This window comes from Nuphar pumila, chromosome 6, assembly GCF_984573655.1.
Source record: "Nuphar pumila chromosome 6, dmNupPumi1.hap1.1, whole genome shotgun sequence".
Classification (NCBI taxonomy): Eukaryota; Viridiplantae; Streptophyta; class Magnoliopsida; order Nymphaeales; family Nymphaeaceae; genus Nuphar; species Nuphar pumila.
The window spans coordinates 105,441,325-105,458,513 of NC_143254.1; the positions used below are offsets into that span (position 1 = coordinate 105,441,325).

Sequence of the window (17,189 nt, forward strand, 5' to 3'; positions counted from 1 at the left end):
GTAAGGGTTGTCTCTGGTACCCAACCCAACTCTAACCTTGATATCTTGGTATGGGCATGAAAATCCCACCCGAATGTTATTTGGGTCAACCGGAATCCGACATGAGTGACATATGGGCCTGGTTTGGCCTATGATGTTTGCTTGATATCCACCCTAACGGAGCTGATCTCAGTGTTTTTTTTATATATTTGAATGTAAAAAGATATATTTTAAATTTCCACAAAATCATGGAGGTTGGGTTTGGGATTCCACTTTCTATAACATTTGCTTGTTATTTTGGGTCAGTTTGGATACATTCTAATGGATCAGATACGCCCATTGACAGCCTTGCCTTGTGTGTGTGTGTGTGAAATGAATAGTACGTACATACCGATGAATTCTACTATGTGCTCATGTTTTAAATCTAACTTCAAGTAATCGGATGCAATAGCAAACCAGGAATTCTAATTGCATCTTGAAAAGACACCAAGAACCAAGAAAGCTCCTAAGTTTAGAGGTGCCACTTGTTCTAAGACTTGCCGACAGCAGATAAGCAACGAATCCAAGAAATCTTAGATCCTTGGTCTCTTCCGAGTGCACCATGTGCTTTACTCAGCTCAATCAGCAGCAATATAACAGGAAAAGCAAGCTTTTTTACCCTCCCATTCATGTTTCTCACAACTCAAAAGCACTTGGGAAACTCGCAACTATTCATTACCTCAGCACAACAGAAACCCCAAGTCCAATCCAATAATCTCACTCATATTCTTATACCTAGAAATGTGGGACTCACATGTGAGCCTAACGGATCTTTATGCAAAACCAACCAACCAAAGTCTTTAAGTTAAAAGGCAAATTTGACACGATCAAGATTGAATGTTACTTTGTTTGGTCATTCTTTGGTTTTCTTTTCTTTTCATATTTTTTTTTTTAAAAATTGTCTCTTTTCTAAATCATTTTTTACTAATTTTTACCTTTTTTTATCAATTCCTAAAGTAAAAGGATTATTTTTTGGAGCACCCGTTCAGAATCCATTCACCTCCTTGACACGAAGCCAGCCTACGTCATGCGCGGACCAACTGGGCGACCCGGCGAGACCCCTGAAATGACATATTCCTCACTTGATTAATGATCTGAAACGAACAAAGCATCACCAACACAATCCGTTCCTGTCAAACTTGGATTGCTTTCAAACTGGGTCTAGAAAGCATCATCTTTGTCACTCATGACAACAACCACTAATAAAGAATCCTCTAGATAAAAGAAAGAAGACATATGCTCGCTTATTCTCAACCGTTTCTTTTTCCTTGTTTTCTTTTCTTTTATTTTTTTTCTTCAAACATCAGCAATACAACGACCACCGAGTGGACTCCGAACAAAGATACAAAGGAAAATCCCATTTAAAAAAACTAGTCAGCTCAGCGGAAACAATCAAACATCGAAGGAAAAACCAATTTCCAGCGGAAAAAGAAGGGGGGGGGGACCTCACTTGAATAAACAAAAATATATATATTTTACAAGTTCTCAGATTCTCTTGGTTACACGTATTTACATCTCCCAACACCAGAAACAAGGTTTTTCTATTTTTTCCTTTTAGGTTTCTTTTTGTTTTCGGTCCACCTCATATACCCACTAGTCAGTCTGGGAAATCCGACGCTCGCGCTCCGTTGCTCCCGGATCTGGGCTGCCGTAGATACCGAATTAAAGCTTCTGCCTGAACCAAGAAAAGAAAGGAACATTAGGAGAGTTGTTTATTTAATAAGATTGATGAAACTAAAGATCTTTCATATATTCACTCTAGCTAGAATTTCCGTAAAATTTTTGTTTAACCTACAACTTTTCCATAACTCAATTATTGGGGAATCTGCTGTTCCTTGTTCCTTTCCCAAGGCAAGCCTCAAGATAGAGAGAAGTGGCGGAATTATTAAAACTTGGAAGAGACTGGAGACATGTGGGTCTCATTTTCTAACGCAAGAAGGGGAAGTGGGTCACCGGAATTATCAAGCAAGAAGGGGAGTTCGTTCTCTCTCTCTCACTGGTGGTAGAGTACCGAGTAGTACCCACCATGTCGGTTGAGCCAAGAGCTCCGTAGCGATATACAATAGTTTTACATTCTTTTAGCGTCGCAAACCAATGGTACATGTATTTTTTTTAACGCGTTAAAAAACATACAGAATCCATAGGTTAAAAAGGCACATTAAGCAGGGAAAAAAGAGTTTTAAAAAAGTTCAAAAATTCAAGGAGGGCACATTTTTTAACGTTTTTTTGGCTCGGAAAAACAGAAAAGCAACCCATTAATGGCTAGCTGATGCTGATGCTGATGCCTTACGGATGCATTGTAGATGTCAGAATCAAAATCACAAAAAAGAATATAAATGATGATGGGCTTGGGCGACGGTAGATGGGCAGGTTATCATGCAGCAGAGCTGCCTAGAGCGACCACTGTGACTCCATCTCGAGATGGTGAGGAGCTCGTACTAGAGACGGGCTAAAAGAGAAGGTAAATTTTCAATTTTGGAGGAACATGCCGGAAAAACAAAAGAGACGCCTCCGTAGCTTTCTTCCGTCAAAACAGTCACACGTATCGGATTCAGGATATTCTCGGAGTGGGAAAATATCGTCATAAAAAAAAAAAGAATTGTTTTGAGGAAAAACTTAGGCATATGTAAAACTTAGATAATATAGGAAGATATATGGAAATAAATAAAAATGTCAAAAAATGATCTAAAAAGTTTAATACTTCGATGATATCGTGCCTTTCGCGATGTTTTCAAAATTAACGATGGTTTGACGATACCGCAATTTCGCGGGAGTGCATTGCGTTCTGAAAGCACCGGTTGTACAGAGGCCAAGGGAAGCCTATTTTTGTAATTAAGGGCAAAGGTTCAGTACGGCAGGAAAACCAGAAAAATCTCTCTTACCTTCTGCTTGGCCCGAGTCGTCCCGGACTGCGTGAGCGCGATGAGGGGAGGGATCGCCCCTTCCCTCGCGACCATGCCCCGATTCTGCGCGCTGTCCTCGCATAGCTCCAGCAGGATCCCCGCCGCGAACTCCTTCTGCCTCTGCGTCCCGACCTCCACCACCTCGACCAGCACCGGGATGCCGCCCTCCTCCACGAGCGCCGCCCGCCCCTGGGCGGCCGAGACGAGATTGAGCGTGACGAGCGCGGCCTTGTCCACCATCTGGGACTCGAGGTCCGCCATCAAATCCACCAGCGGCCGCATCACCCCGGCCTCGACGGCCCGCAGCTTGTTCTCCTTAACCGTTGTGAGCGCGTAGAGCGCGCCCGCGGCGTCCTTCTTCCCCCTGAGACCCCCTCCCTCGAGCAGCTTGACGAGAGGCTGGACCGCCCCGGCCCGCCCGAACGCTGCCTTGACGTCGTCCTGGTAGGAGAGCCGAAGAATCGCGCACGCCGCGTTCTCCTTCGCCGCGGCCGTCCCCGTCCGAAGCGCCCGGACGAGGGCCCGGGCCGCCCCCTCGCCCACGATCCGGTCCTTGTTCTCGTCGCAGAGCGAGAGGTTCAGGAGAGCCGTGACGCCGAGCTCCTGGATCTGAGTATCCGGCGACTGGGTCAGCGCCACGAGCGGCCTGATCCCGCCGGCGTCCGCTATCCGGACTCGGTTCTCCGTCTTGTTCTTGGCCAGGAGGCGGATTTCCATGGCCGCGGTCCGCTGCGTCTCGAGCGACGCCGACTCGAGGTCGGACACGAGCTGCGAGATCGCGTCGTCGTCGTCGGGGCGGTCCGCCGTGCAGGCCGCTATCAGAAGACTCCGGCTGCCGGATCCCGGCGCGAACTCACCGGACCGATCACTGTTGCAGTCGCTGAAGGCGGACGTCGAGGAGTGGCACCTCAACCCGTCGAGGTTCCGGCCGAGGTAGCCGTAGATGGACTTCGCGGAGCCGAACGGCCCGGAGTTCTCGTCGGCGATGGCCTCCATCTCGTCGGAAATTCTAACCGTCTTAACCGTTTCCAGCGAACGCAGTCCCGAATTTCCCTCTATTTTTTCCCTTCTTTTTCTTGCCCAAAAAACTTCTGGCGGTGGCGCAAGGTTGAGAGGACCGGGACGTTTTCGCCTGTTTCTTTTTTAAAGGGGAAAGCGAAGCGGGGACGCACGTGTGGGCCCCGCACGCTCGACGATGTGTATTGGGTGGGTAGGATGATCTCTCAGTCTTCAGCGACGCGTGCAGGCTGACTCGCCTCCTGCGGTGGCACTCCGTGTTGAAGGAAGTTCGGCCGTCTGAGTTTTGTAACAGGGTCGGTAGACCCGAACAAGAACGAACTACACCTGATCCGACCCAAATTCTAATGGACATATGGTCAGTTGTGATCCAAAATTTAAACCCGTTTCTTGAAATGCAAGAACCCAACAGTTTGTACCCGAACCGTTCTTCTGTCGGTCATTTATGATACGTGCTAGAACTGACCCGAATCCCAACCCAAACTTATTTACCATCTTACACTCAAACATATTTATATTTATACCTGAACCCAAACCAGTTCATACCCGATGCATGAAAAAAATAAATAAATAATTTATTATTTTTCTTTTTTACAATGCAAAGCAAAATCTTTCATCACCAACCGTACATTGGCTGTTGATTTGGGCGGGTAAATGAGCTGAAAGAACCCAACGGAATAGGGAATGTTTGGATCCGCTCGTGTTGGTGTTTAGCCGAGCTGGACACAAGCTGGATCATATAGATTTAAATATAGAATATATATAATGCATTCTTCGTTTTACATATTACACCTAAAATATATATACATCTAGCCTAGCTGAACACCCTGCCTCATTTAAGCTAAACGAGCTGCTCATGGCTCGGCTCGCCAAAATTGATCATAAACTAACCCGTGACAAGTCGAACTGAACTGAGCCTAAGTCACCAGCTGCTCGATTCATTTACCAGCTCTAGTTATCATTTTTATGATAAGCATACAAATTAATTACTCTTGTAGTCAAGTTGAACGGAAAGTTTTATAGAACGACTATCAGGCCCGCTTTACTATATAGTACAGAATGTTGGGCTGCCAAGATACTATCATATTCAAAAAATGAGTGTAGCTGAGATGCGTATGCTGAGATAGATGTGTGAAAATACAATAAAAGATAAGATTCAGAACGAGGAGATACGTAAGAAGGTAGACGTTGCACCCATTGAAAATAAGATGAGAGAGAATCGTTTACGGTGGTTTGGACATATTCGACGAAGGCCTAATGATGCTCCAGTTAGAAAGATGGAAAAATGAGAAAATATATTAGTTAAAAGAGGTCGGGGTAAGCCTAGGAAGACATGAATGAAGGTGATAAAAAAAGATATGAATGCTTTGAACCTCACCGAGGACATGGCATCGGATAAAAATGAATGGAGGAGAAGGATTCATGTGGAAGACCCATAATGATTTTCTTTGTTGGTTCATATCGCCGACCCCAATTGTTTTGGGATGAAGGCGTAGTTGTTGTTGTAGTCAAAGTTCCACCTTTTCAGCCTAGTTTAAACCAAATGCAATTGATAACTCACCTCCTTTATTTTCAAAACCAAACTTATCCAAACTATTTGTAGACTCAAACCCAACCCGAACTCAGACTCGGCCCATTTCACAACCAAACTGAAACCAACCTATATCTAGTTGACCCCTTTGTATCTGAACGATACACCCAATTGAACACAAACCCTATTCAAACCAGTTCGGGTTTGGATCAAATTTTCAGATAAAACCAAACCCAGTGATACCCCCCCACAATGCCACGCCAGACACTCAGGCACGTGCAGAGGCGTGATGTCACGTGCGAGAGAGCCTTATCCCCCTGAGCCCGCTCGGCACGACACATAAGGCGGGTGGCATCCCTCTCCATTTGTCCGATATACAGGTTTTTATGTTTTTCAATTATTTTCTTCAGAATTTGGTCGTCGTAACTCGTGAGGTGAAAGGGACGAGGAAGGGGGTGAGGGGCAATTAGAGTTAGGTCGTTAAATGACGATAAAGCCCTCGGAGTTGCTTTCCCGTCCTCCGTATGCTTTAGAAGTCAGAACGGCAACCTGGTGGAAACTGCTATGGGGTGAACGTTGACGGAGTCCATCGGACGTCCCTTCAAATTTGGCGCGTCATGGCCCATGGGCTTGGCGACTGTGGTTTCGGGTCAACGTTACCTTTCGTTTCCGGATCATATCGTCTTCCAGTCAAACCGGATCGGGACCCATACTTAGTCAGACCCAAATCTGAAGTTTGTTTGTAACCATAGTAGGAAAAATCTCGATGAGGAGAGGGGGCGGGAATCTGGCCATATTTTTTAAAATTTCCTTTTTCTTGATAAAACCTTGGGAAAAAATCCCATTATATATGGAGATACAACATTTTATAAAATATAGTCAACATAAAAATGATACAAAAATGGTAAGAAAGTAATTTTTTAACGGGCAAAAATGGATTTTTTATTATAAATAGATTTTTAACGGGCAAAAAAGATATTTGAAATATGACGAGGCATTTAACTTTTTAGCATAAAAAAGATAGAAGAGATTTGTTTTTCTAAAAAATTTGATTAAAAACTTAACAAAAAGAAATTTAAGCATCTATTTGGGTTAGGGTCATGTGTGTTTTACCAAAAAAACGGAGAAAGTGCATACATAGGTCAATTGTATCTATTTTATTATTAAAAATGCAATGAATTTGCATAATAAAAGAAAATTTGACATACATTTATTTAGAACCATGACATATCAGAAAAGTACAATTAAAATAAATGAAACAAAGCAACCATTAATATAAAAAAACAGAAAGAGAAATATCAGAATTTACCTATCTATGACTTCAATAAAAATATAAACCAGAAGGAAATTTTGTTAGATAGAGCTGGGCTGGTTAATAGGGCTGCAAATGGATCGGATCACAAAATATATTGGAAAGCTAGATGTTCTACTCACGAGAGTTCGTATAGATAAAATATATTTTTTTAAGTATAATACAGGTAAAGAAGAATGCATAAAATATATACAAAGAGAAGAATGAATAGAAAATATAGAATGTTTTTACACTTGCCAGCTCGTGTTCACTTCATCTCATTCAGGAACACATCGAGCTTGATGGCTGAATATGAACACGAGTCGAGTCACGAACTCAATCCACTGGTAAATAAGCTGAGCCCAAACATGCCAGGCTTGTTCACCAGCCCTAAATAGAGCTTCTTTAAAGAAAGTGCATTCCAAGGGATGAGAGAGAGAGAGAGAGAATTTTCCAATCTTTTGCTCTTAATTCAAAATATGAGCCTCATGTTTTTGAAATTCCAAATATAAGCCAAACTTTTCCTATAAATTGTCAAACTAAGGCAACATATTGTCTTGTAACTCACGTAACATCATAAGTCAAACTACAATATGAAACCTCATGAGAAAGTGAATCTCACACACAAAACACACAAACGAGATTCACTTTCTAAATCTACTTGAAAATTAGAGTTCCAGTCTACCTGAATATTATTTGGGTTGCACTTCTATGTTTATACCTGGAAATTAGAGCTTGGGTTGGGTTGGGTACCCAATACAATCCTGACTAGGGGTGGCAATTTCTGACACGACCCGCCAACTTGTTTCTTAGCCGGGTTCGGATTTGGCTTAAACGGGTTCGTGTCGTAAACGGGTCGACCTGCCTAACCCGTTTATTAAACGGGTCGGGTTTGTGTTAGGGGTATGCCAACCCGCCAACCCGTTTACCCGACTCGACTTGTTTATTAAATGGGTTAACCGTGTCGTGTCAGATTACCCGTTTAATAAATGGGTCGGGTTCGTGTTTTCCACAGCCGACCCGTTTAATAAACGGGTCAGGTTCGTGTTGAAGTATGCTGACCTGCCGACACGACCCGCCAACCAGACCCTATTGCCACCCCTAATCCTGATCCATTGACAGCGTTACTTTTACATGTAAAGTCATGGTTAGCAATATGTGAAAGAGCAAAAAATCGTTAAATGTTGAACGCATAGATGAATTACTAAAAAAAATGTTTTTTTTTTTTTGTCAAACGACCATGGTAATAGTTGTTTGGGAGAATGACGTTGAGAAGTCAGCTTATGGAGCTGAGAAAGAAAGGGAGAATGACGTTGTAGCTGCCAAATCCAGGAATTGGTAGTGTCCTTTTTTCCTGAAGGTGTTCACGCCAGCGTAGTTGTGTATTCTTCACTTCTGTGGAATGTTTGTGTTTGTGTTAGTGATAGGTATATGTCCTCAGTCCTCTTGGCAGTTCTGCTTTCACCCTTTCTAAAGAGAAGCTGCGGACTTGAAGTCATTCAATGTGTTTTCCTTCATGGTGAATTTTTGTTTGGTAACCGGCAATTGGAGAGAGTTTACGCATCTGGATTTCGGTGGTGGACCTGGTGGTAGTTACCAAATCCAAAATCTGGTGCAAATACAAAAGAGGGAGGGTTTCACTACATTTCACAAATGCATTTACTCTCTTTTCAGCTACTAGTTTTCAAGCGTCTACTACATGCATATATACTCTTACTTCAGCTACTAGTTTTCAACCAAGGTAGTCTGATGCATAAACTCTCATCCCAGCTACCAGTTCCCAAACACAACTCAGTCTGGTTTTAACAAAATTCATAGGTATACTAAGCATTACGTGAACCTCTAAGCCAGTCTTTTTTGTTAGCTTTAGGGTCATTTCTTGGGTCTGAGTGCTCGTCTGTCTCACCTTCTAAATGGTGATGGGACATGAGGATGTGATAAAACAGGAGTATAGTATGTGACTAAGTAAGAGAAATAGAGATACAATATAAGATCAAACTAGGGATGACATAGACTAGCCTGTTTAGGCTGCCTAGAAGGCTAGACCCATATATATATATATATATATATATATATATATATATATATATATATATATATATATATTCTCTCTGATCTTATTTGGCCACAATGGGACTTGGATCTATCTAGGATCCAACATTTCTGTAGAATGTGGAAAAAAATGGATATTGGTTGACTAATAATAAGCAAGGATGTGTGACTCGTTTCAGATCCAAAGGGTTTGGCTCAGTGGGATGGGGCCCTAGACGGGCAGTCTAGGTTCAAATTCCATGGGTGTCACCCCTGCGTAAGCCGAAGCATGGCGATTTCCTGGGGTCAAGGGGTAAGCCCTCAGTTTTAAGCTGGTCAGTGACCATTATTAGTATGGTAGGCTGAGCCAGTGCAGCTAGGTTCCTGTGCTTTGGACGGTTTCAACGAGTAAAAACAAAAAAAGAAGAAGGATGCAATTTGTTTCTGGGCCTAGTCTCTTGATAAGCCGGACCCATAACCGGTTTATGGAATTGACATAAACTTTTTTTTATTTTCAACGAATTTTTTCATCTTTAAAGTTGATTGACCCTCTTTGGATGTCCCTCTGATAAACATCCCAAGTGGAAACGTCGCCTTCTTCTATTATTACCATATAGAAACGCTTTTGCAGCTTCCTAAAAATGAAAAAGGAAAATGAAAAATCTCAAATCACTAGTTCTGTCTGGCTGGCATTTTTTTATTTATCACCGAAAATTCTCTCTCTCTCTCTCTCTTGTGTTATTGATGTTCTCACGTTATGCTGTTGTTTTTGTGCTTGTGGGTCTCAACGCTTTGTTGAGTTTCACTTTTAAGTAACGCTGATCGCTTTTCGGCTCTCTCTCTCTCTCTCTTTTGTAAGCCTGTGCATGTGAGTGCCCAGCCAGGTCCTTCCCCCTTTTCTCTCTCTCACCATCAACGGAGGAGCGGCCCACTCTCACATATCAGACATTACAGGTGATCCCACTAGTTTTTTTAGTACGAAAAGGGTTTTGATATATATATATATATATATATATATATATATATATATATATATATATATATATATGAAAATGAGTCTGTGCTAAATCAATTTGGTGCTAAACCGCATGCTAAATGGGGTTTTCAGGCTTCTCGATGCTTTTTGTGCGGTTCCGACCCCATAAATGTGGGCATGGTCGATTTACTAAGAATCCACACCGGGATCATGTGCCTGATCCCTCTAAAATCAAGTACATATATCACATCTGTATGGTCAGAATTTAAAAATAAAATAAAATAAACCCAAAACCCTACCATTTAGCACACGGTTTAATACCAAATTGGTTTAGCACGAACCCATTATTCTCTCTATATATATCCTACCAGACATTGGGAGGGTTTTTTCTATTTTTTTAAGATCTGATCATACAGATATGATCTACCTGTTTGATTTTTATATGCATCAACTCTCGAATCATCATATTCCAATACACAGGTAGGTTTTTATAAGATTTAAAATTTGACAGACTACAATTTTTAAAAATATTTCATGGGTAACTAAAATATGTTTACCAACCAAATATGTTTACACGTATGAATTGGTTTTCTAGAAACAGACACTTGGATCATCCAACTACGATGTATAAGAAAGATCTTTTAAGGGTTGATAATCAATGGCTTAAAATATTCATGCATAAAAAATTGTTTTTCTTTATCCAAATACGATGATCCAACAATAGATTCCTAGCAAATCCACTACACTGAATTCATCTGCAGGGTTAGTTTGAAAAAAAAACATTGGTAAACATATTTCAGTTTCCCTCTCTCTCTCTATATATATAAAGTGTGTGTGCATGTCACAATACAAAAATATGTAAATATTAAAATGTGTATTATAGTGAACTGCAACATCTTACAAAATAAAATTATCCGCTTTTTGCAAAAACTTCGCAACAAAATCATGAGATTTTCAAAAATATTGCCGCATTTGTTACATGGATACGAACTCCAAACTCGTGGTAAAAAATAGAACAGTTACTCATCGATGAAACAAACTGCTAATTAAAGCAAATCAGTCTTACATGGTCCGGGTCCGTGTACTTGAAAAGGTGGACTAATGGGATTTTACAGGATGTCATGGACATTGATGGGGTTCAGCCCCCACCATCCTTCACCTTAGGTAGAGTGTGACAGGAAATTGTACCACTTAGGGCCTGTTTGCGAGCAGAAACGCACAACATTCGATGCATTTCCACGGGGCCCACCTCAAACTTGGGGCTCCCTTTTCGTGAGGAAAGGGAGTGTGTCTGAGGCAGACAAATACGCCCTTAAAGTGCATGTTTCCCTCTTCTCTCTTTCAGACAGTTCATTTTCCAGTTAGAAGATAGTTTGCACGGTGGTTGTGTATGCGCGCTTGAATGACTTAAATATACCCAATTTATAGTGCACTGAAAGTAAGTACATTAAATGAACCAACTTAATGGAACGAAGCCTTAAATGAAATAGGCTGTGCTTTAAAGTGCGAAGCAGGTTCGAATGATATAAGCATGTTGGGGGACTCGTATCCCCCTGTGTGTCGGCATGACTTGGCGTTGAGTCCGATGCAGTTGCAAAAACTTAAGTATCCTTTCCTGCAGTTTCAATCATTAAATGACAGTTCGAGAAAAGGATAAAAATATCCTTCATCCAAAAAAGATAGGATGTCATAAAACGACGGTTTGAAAAAAAGACAAAAATGTCCTTCATCCAAAAAACAGAGGATGATCTTAACTCTTCAAAGTTTAAACGTTCCATTTTTACCCTAAGCAGTAAACGATGCACCATCTGTTGTAACAGGAGCTCGCTTTGACGATGCACTCTTTGTCGTCGTCTGCTGTCGTCGGAGCACCCTTTGCAATCGTCTTTTTTTTTAATAAGTGTAACACACAAGTGTCACTGAACAAATCGTTGTAATGTTCGACCTTCATAAATAAACATCAAAGAAGCGTTTTGCGTTGTATACTGTGAAAATTATGGTTTGCTTTTACGAGCTATCTTCCTATTGCGATTTACACAATGATTGATAAAAGACTAAACGATTTGTACATATGAAAGCTAAGTACTATCGTGATTTGCTTGATACCAATTGGCTTGCAACCAATTATAATTCTTTATTGTAACATAACATTCTATAATGATATAATTCTTTTTATAAGAGATCGCGATTTATTTTTTATAGAAGAAGTGTTCTATTATGATCTGTACAACCATGAATATAAAGAGAAATGATTTGTCCTATCGCGATTTGCATTTACGAGCTTTGTCTATATGAACGATATGTTCTATCGCGATTTACACAATGACTGATTCATAAAAGGTGAAAAAGAAAAATAATAAACAAATTGACACGATGTTTAGACTTAGTAAAGTACAAATCGAGGTAACTTCAAATATACAAATTGAGGTAACTTCATAAATACAAATCAATTTCATTCACAAAGATATATCGTTGTTGCGGTAACTTCATAACTACAAATCGATGTGATTTACAACCACATTTATTTACAAAAAATATGAGTATTTAGTTACAATACATCATGACCAATGGTTTGGCTTAGATACAATACATGATCATCATGGATATGAAAAGAGTTTAGACTCAAATCAGGGTTTGGACCTGACCTATAAGAGATTTGGATTCATTTAAGATCCAAATAGATCTCTTCTAATGTAAAAAGTATTTTAGATCCATTTAGAGACCAAATTGGATCCTACTAAGAAAATAAGATAACGAATCTACTTAAAGACTCAATTAGATCCCATTATGTAAATTAATATTTTGACCCATTTGGATATCCAATTGGATTTCAATAAGTAAATAAGGCTTTTGGATCTATTTGAGACGTAAATGGATCTCATGAAGGTAAAATGAATTTGTTTATATCTGAATTCAATTCGAGACCCAAATAAATCCTACTTAAGATAACAAGATTTGGATTCACTTATGATCTAAATGAATCTTTTTAGTTTACTGTGAATTTCACTATAATATAATAAGTTTTGGATCTATCTAAATTTCAAATGGATCCTACTAAAATAATTAGAATTTGGGTTCATTTGAGACCCAAATAAATTTAATTAACATATATATGTGTAAATGTATCTCTCTCTCTCTCTATATATATATATATATATATAGTAGTTTAGATTGAGTTTGGATTTGATGAGAGCTAAGTGGTTCTCACAACTAATCCAACCCAATCCAATCACTCTTCCACCTAAACCCATCAATTCAATTGAATACATCCCACCCCAAAAAATTTGTTTGATTATCCTATCGTGATTTGCCTTTATGAGCTTTGTCTATGTGAATGATATGTCCTATCATGATTTACACACTGACTGATTTATAAAAGGCGAAAAAGAAAAACAATAAATAAATCAGCATGATGTTTAGACTTAGTAAAGTACAAATTGAGGTAACTTCATAAATACAAATCGATTTACAACTTGATACTGATTTAAGTTTTATATTAAAATAATATTTTAGTAACAATTGCAAATCAATATAAGTAAATCACGATATTACATATTGATATCGTTCACAAAGATAAACAAAGACATATTGTTGTCGCGTAACTTCATAAATACAAATCGACGTGATTTACAACCATATTCATTTACAAATAATATGAGTATTTAGTTACAATACATCATGACCAATGGTTTGGCCATGAAACAATTTATATTATTAAGATCTTATCTCGATATTCTATTTTCTATAGCTATTTGCAAATAAAATAATGTTTTTTTATTTATGTGCAATATAATTTATTTATTTATTATATACTTTGTGCTCAATTTGTAATATATTTTGTAGACTGTGTATATAAATTTTGTAAGACTGTATACAAATTTTGTAAGACTATGTATACAAATTATGTAAATCTCTCAAACTTGAAATAAAAATTCAACAATTACCCCAATTTCAAGAGGAATGCTGATAAATACTGATAAATGTTGATATCAAGATGAATGCTGATATATAATTTTAGAATGGAAAGATCTTTGTTTTCCATCCTTTAACATAGGACACTATGTAAATTGATGTGGTTGTAAATCGCGCCGATGGGCTACATGATAAAACGCTTTTACTAAACGCGTCAATAAGTTAGACTGTTATTTGTAGCAAAGGCAAATCGTTGTCTTTGACATAGATGTCATTGTGTAAATTGCTATAGGATACTATATGGTATAATGATTCAAATACAGTATACATACAATGATTTGTATATGTGAAGGCTAGATGAGACAATGGTTTTTAATTTTAATATAATTTATTCACAAAATAACTTTTTCTCAACGATTCAACTACAGTATATGTATAGAGATCTCGATTTATTTTTTATAGAGGAAGTGTTCTATCACGATTTGTAAAGCCACAGACATAAAACAAAAATAATTTGTCTTATCGTGATTTGCATTTACGAGCTTTGTCTATGTGAATGATATGTCTTATCGCGATTTACATAATGATTGATTCATAAAAGGCGGAAAAAAAAACAATAAACAAATTGACACGATATTTAGACTTAGTAAAGTACAAATCAAGGTAACTTCAATATTAAAAAGATATTTTTGTGAATTATTATAGTTAATTCATTAGAGGCTTTTTTCTAAAAACTTATAGGTTGACTAATTAGCAAAATCATTATCGATAATATTTCAATATTTATTTAAGGTATTTAATATTTAATTAAAAAATTATTAGATCTTTGCATAGTATTTGGGTCGACCCAAATAAATATGAAAAAAGTTTAAACTCAAAACAGGGTTTGAATCAGACCTATAAGAGTTTTGGATCCATTTAAGACCCAAATAGATCTCCTCTAATGTAAAAAGTATTTTAGATCCCTTTAGAGACCAAATTGGATATTGCTAAGAAAATAAAATATTGAATCTATTTGAAGACTCAATTAGATCTCATTATGTAAATTAACATTTGGACCCATTTGGAGATTCAATTTGAATTCAATAAGTAAACAAGGCTTTTGGATCTATTTGAGACCTAAATGGATCTCATGAAGGTAAAATGAATTTGTTTGGAACTGAATTCAATTCGAGAGCCAAATAGATCCTACTTAAGAAAACAAGATTTGGATTCACTTATGATCTAAATGATTTTTTTGTGTAGTGTGAATTTCACTAGAATATAATAAGTTTTAGATCTATCTAAATTCTAAATGGATCCTACTTAAATAAATAGAATTTGGGTTCATATGAGACCCAAATAAATTTAATTAAAATATATATATTTAAATGTGTATCTTTATATATATAAAATATATATTATATTATATTATATATAGAGAGAGAGATACTCACGGCGCCTTAATGACACTTGTTTGAATGTTTGTGCGTCATTGCTTTTTTCCATACTACCTAACGAAAATGAAGAAGAAGAGAATACTGTAAAACGAGATGGCTGACAAATCCCGCTATGACGCCCACCAATGATCGAACCAGTCGATCGATTTATAGTTATCTCCATGAGGTAGGAATGAAACCGAGAATGTTTTGTAACACAAGGCAGAAACGAGAAGAAGGCAATGTATTGTAACACAAGCTAAAAACCAAGGCGAGAACTTGGACTTGCAGGAATGTGCAAAGCTATTTACAGAAGAACATTTTAGTCAAACTCATATCTATCTTACAAGAGGATATTTTCGTCAAACGCATACCTATGTTTTTTATATGTTATTTATATTATAAAATCATCATAGGTAACATTGGCATACAAATTATCGTGGGTCCCAAGATATTCCTCCATACACCCACAAATGTGTCTTCGGGGGAGAACACACAACCTCCTCCCTTTAAAGTGTCACACACATTACCTTTTCATTAATATTTTTAATAACCAGGAGTGAGCCCTTAAAAGAGAGTTTAGATGCGCTTGAGAAAATAGTTTTCTCTCTCTCTCTCTCTCTCTCATAGCACATATTCATAGTTCACGGAATGTGAATATACTACCATTATGAAGCTTTTGGAATCAAACCCACTTGCAAAGTACAGGAAATGCCATACTGTTTTTGGGCTCAAGCAGACCAAGTGCACAACAATGTTATGAACCACAGGGTAAGCAGGTAAATCAGATGAACCGTTACCTTGAGATTGAACCAATTTTCATGCTTGACAAGCTAATTGTTACCTCTACAGATTCTGCGGACACTTCTCAACAACACAAAATGCTTCATTCTAGAAATTCTAACTTGTGAGATCTCATAATTTTTCGTTGAGGTGAGTAATCACAAGCAAAATTTTCCGGTTCAAAATCCACATATTGCTTCACGCTGGAAGTTTGCTAAAATAAACTCACATGTCTCAGATGCGCAGATCTTCTGTATCTGGCAATATATTGTTGGCATGCAGTTGAGTAGTTGGCTTTAAAAGCTTGATCACCAATTGACCACATGCACCAGTTATGTCCTGGCCGATTTGTTTACGAACCGTTGTCCAGATATTGTAAACTTCTCTAAGCATCTTCTGAAACCTTTTCACATTCTGCTCAGAACTGCTCATAAAATGACTTAAATTGCCAATTGGATTGAAAGGTATCAAATTAACAACCTTATCAGCACCACGCGAAAACAAAAAATGTTGTGAGCTTAATATACGAGAAAATATTGATTCATTTCTCAAGACTTGATGATCAAATTATCTATAAAAGCATCGAATTCTAAAACTCACCACGTCAAGTGTTTTTGATCCATATGCATGACCTATTAAATGCATATAATTTAAGTTTCTCTTTTTAATTACTGTTGCCCGTGGATACACCAAACGGGTACAATTTTTTGAGGTCAAGTTAAGTTCCTAAGGTAGCTTAGCAATGAAGATTTTCTGTTGACTGAAAGCAAGAACAAAAGAAATTTTGGACCATGAACTTAGAAAAAGGGCTAATTTCTTTATACTCAGTCAGATTCGTCTAACTGGAACATTTTTTTATATATAGTTCAAATTTAATGTGTTTTTCTTTGTCACTAAGTTCGGCCCTAAACCGGCTTAGTAGCAAAGAGAGGCATCCGTAAACACCTCAAATTTTTTTCATCCATTCTCAGACACACTTCTCGTGTGGATGCCAACCTTGGTTGGTCAGTATAGGAATCCAACCCCGAGTCTGTCTTGAAAATTTATCATTTTACCCCCTTTTTAATAAGAAAATTACTATTTATCCATAGGTCATCCTAGAACCCTATCAATCAGAGTCAACCAAGCTCATTCTCAAGCTTAGAACAGTTAGAATATCTGGCATCATATATCTTGAATCAGGGCATGAAAAGAGACGACAAGGTGAACATTGGTCAAGTCATCTTGCAGTTTTATGATAGCATGAATAATGCCCACCTACATGCGAAAAGGGAGGTAGCGTTTCTGAGAACTAACCTCAGCTTTCATA

The 17,189-nt window shown here is 38.3% G+C and overlaps 1 protein-coding gene across 1 annotated transcript; it reads right to left on the reverse strand.

The window, feature by feature from the left end:
• Positions 1 to 1,468: 1,468 nt before the first annotated feature.
• On the reverse strand, positions 1,469 to 4,035 carry LOC149835541 (U-box domain-containing protein 4-like). The gene is made up of 2 exons (XM_090008563.1): positions 2,901 to 4,035; positions 1,469 to 1,693 (listed from the first exon to the last, which is right to left on the reverse strand). The coding sequence occupies exons 1-2, from the start codon at positions 3,915 to 3,917 to the stop codon at positions 1,616 to 1,618; spliced, it is 1,095 nt and encodes a 364-aa protein (XP_089864689.1). The 5' UTR covers positions 3,918 to 4,035; the 3' UTR covers positions 1,469 to 1,615.
• Between the last annotated feature and the right edge of the window lie 13,154 nt (positions 4,036 to 17,189).

Bases quoted from the DNA above. Each gene is read 5' to 3' on its own strand.
- LOC149835541 (XM_090008563.1), bottom strand. From the start codon at position 3,917: ATGGAGGCCATCGCCGACGAGAACTCCGGGCCGTTCGGCTCCGCGAAG. The intron at 1,694-2,900 runs GTAAGAGAGATT...TTCTTGGTTCAG, and splicing joins CGACTCGGGCCAAGCAGAAG to GCAGAAGCTTTAATTCGGTA.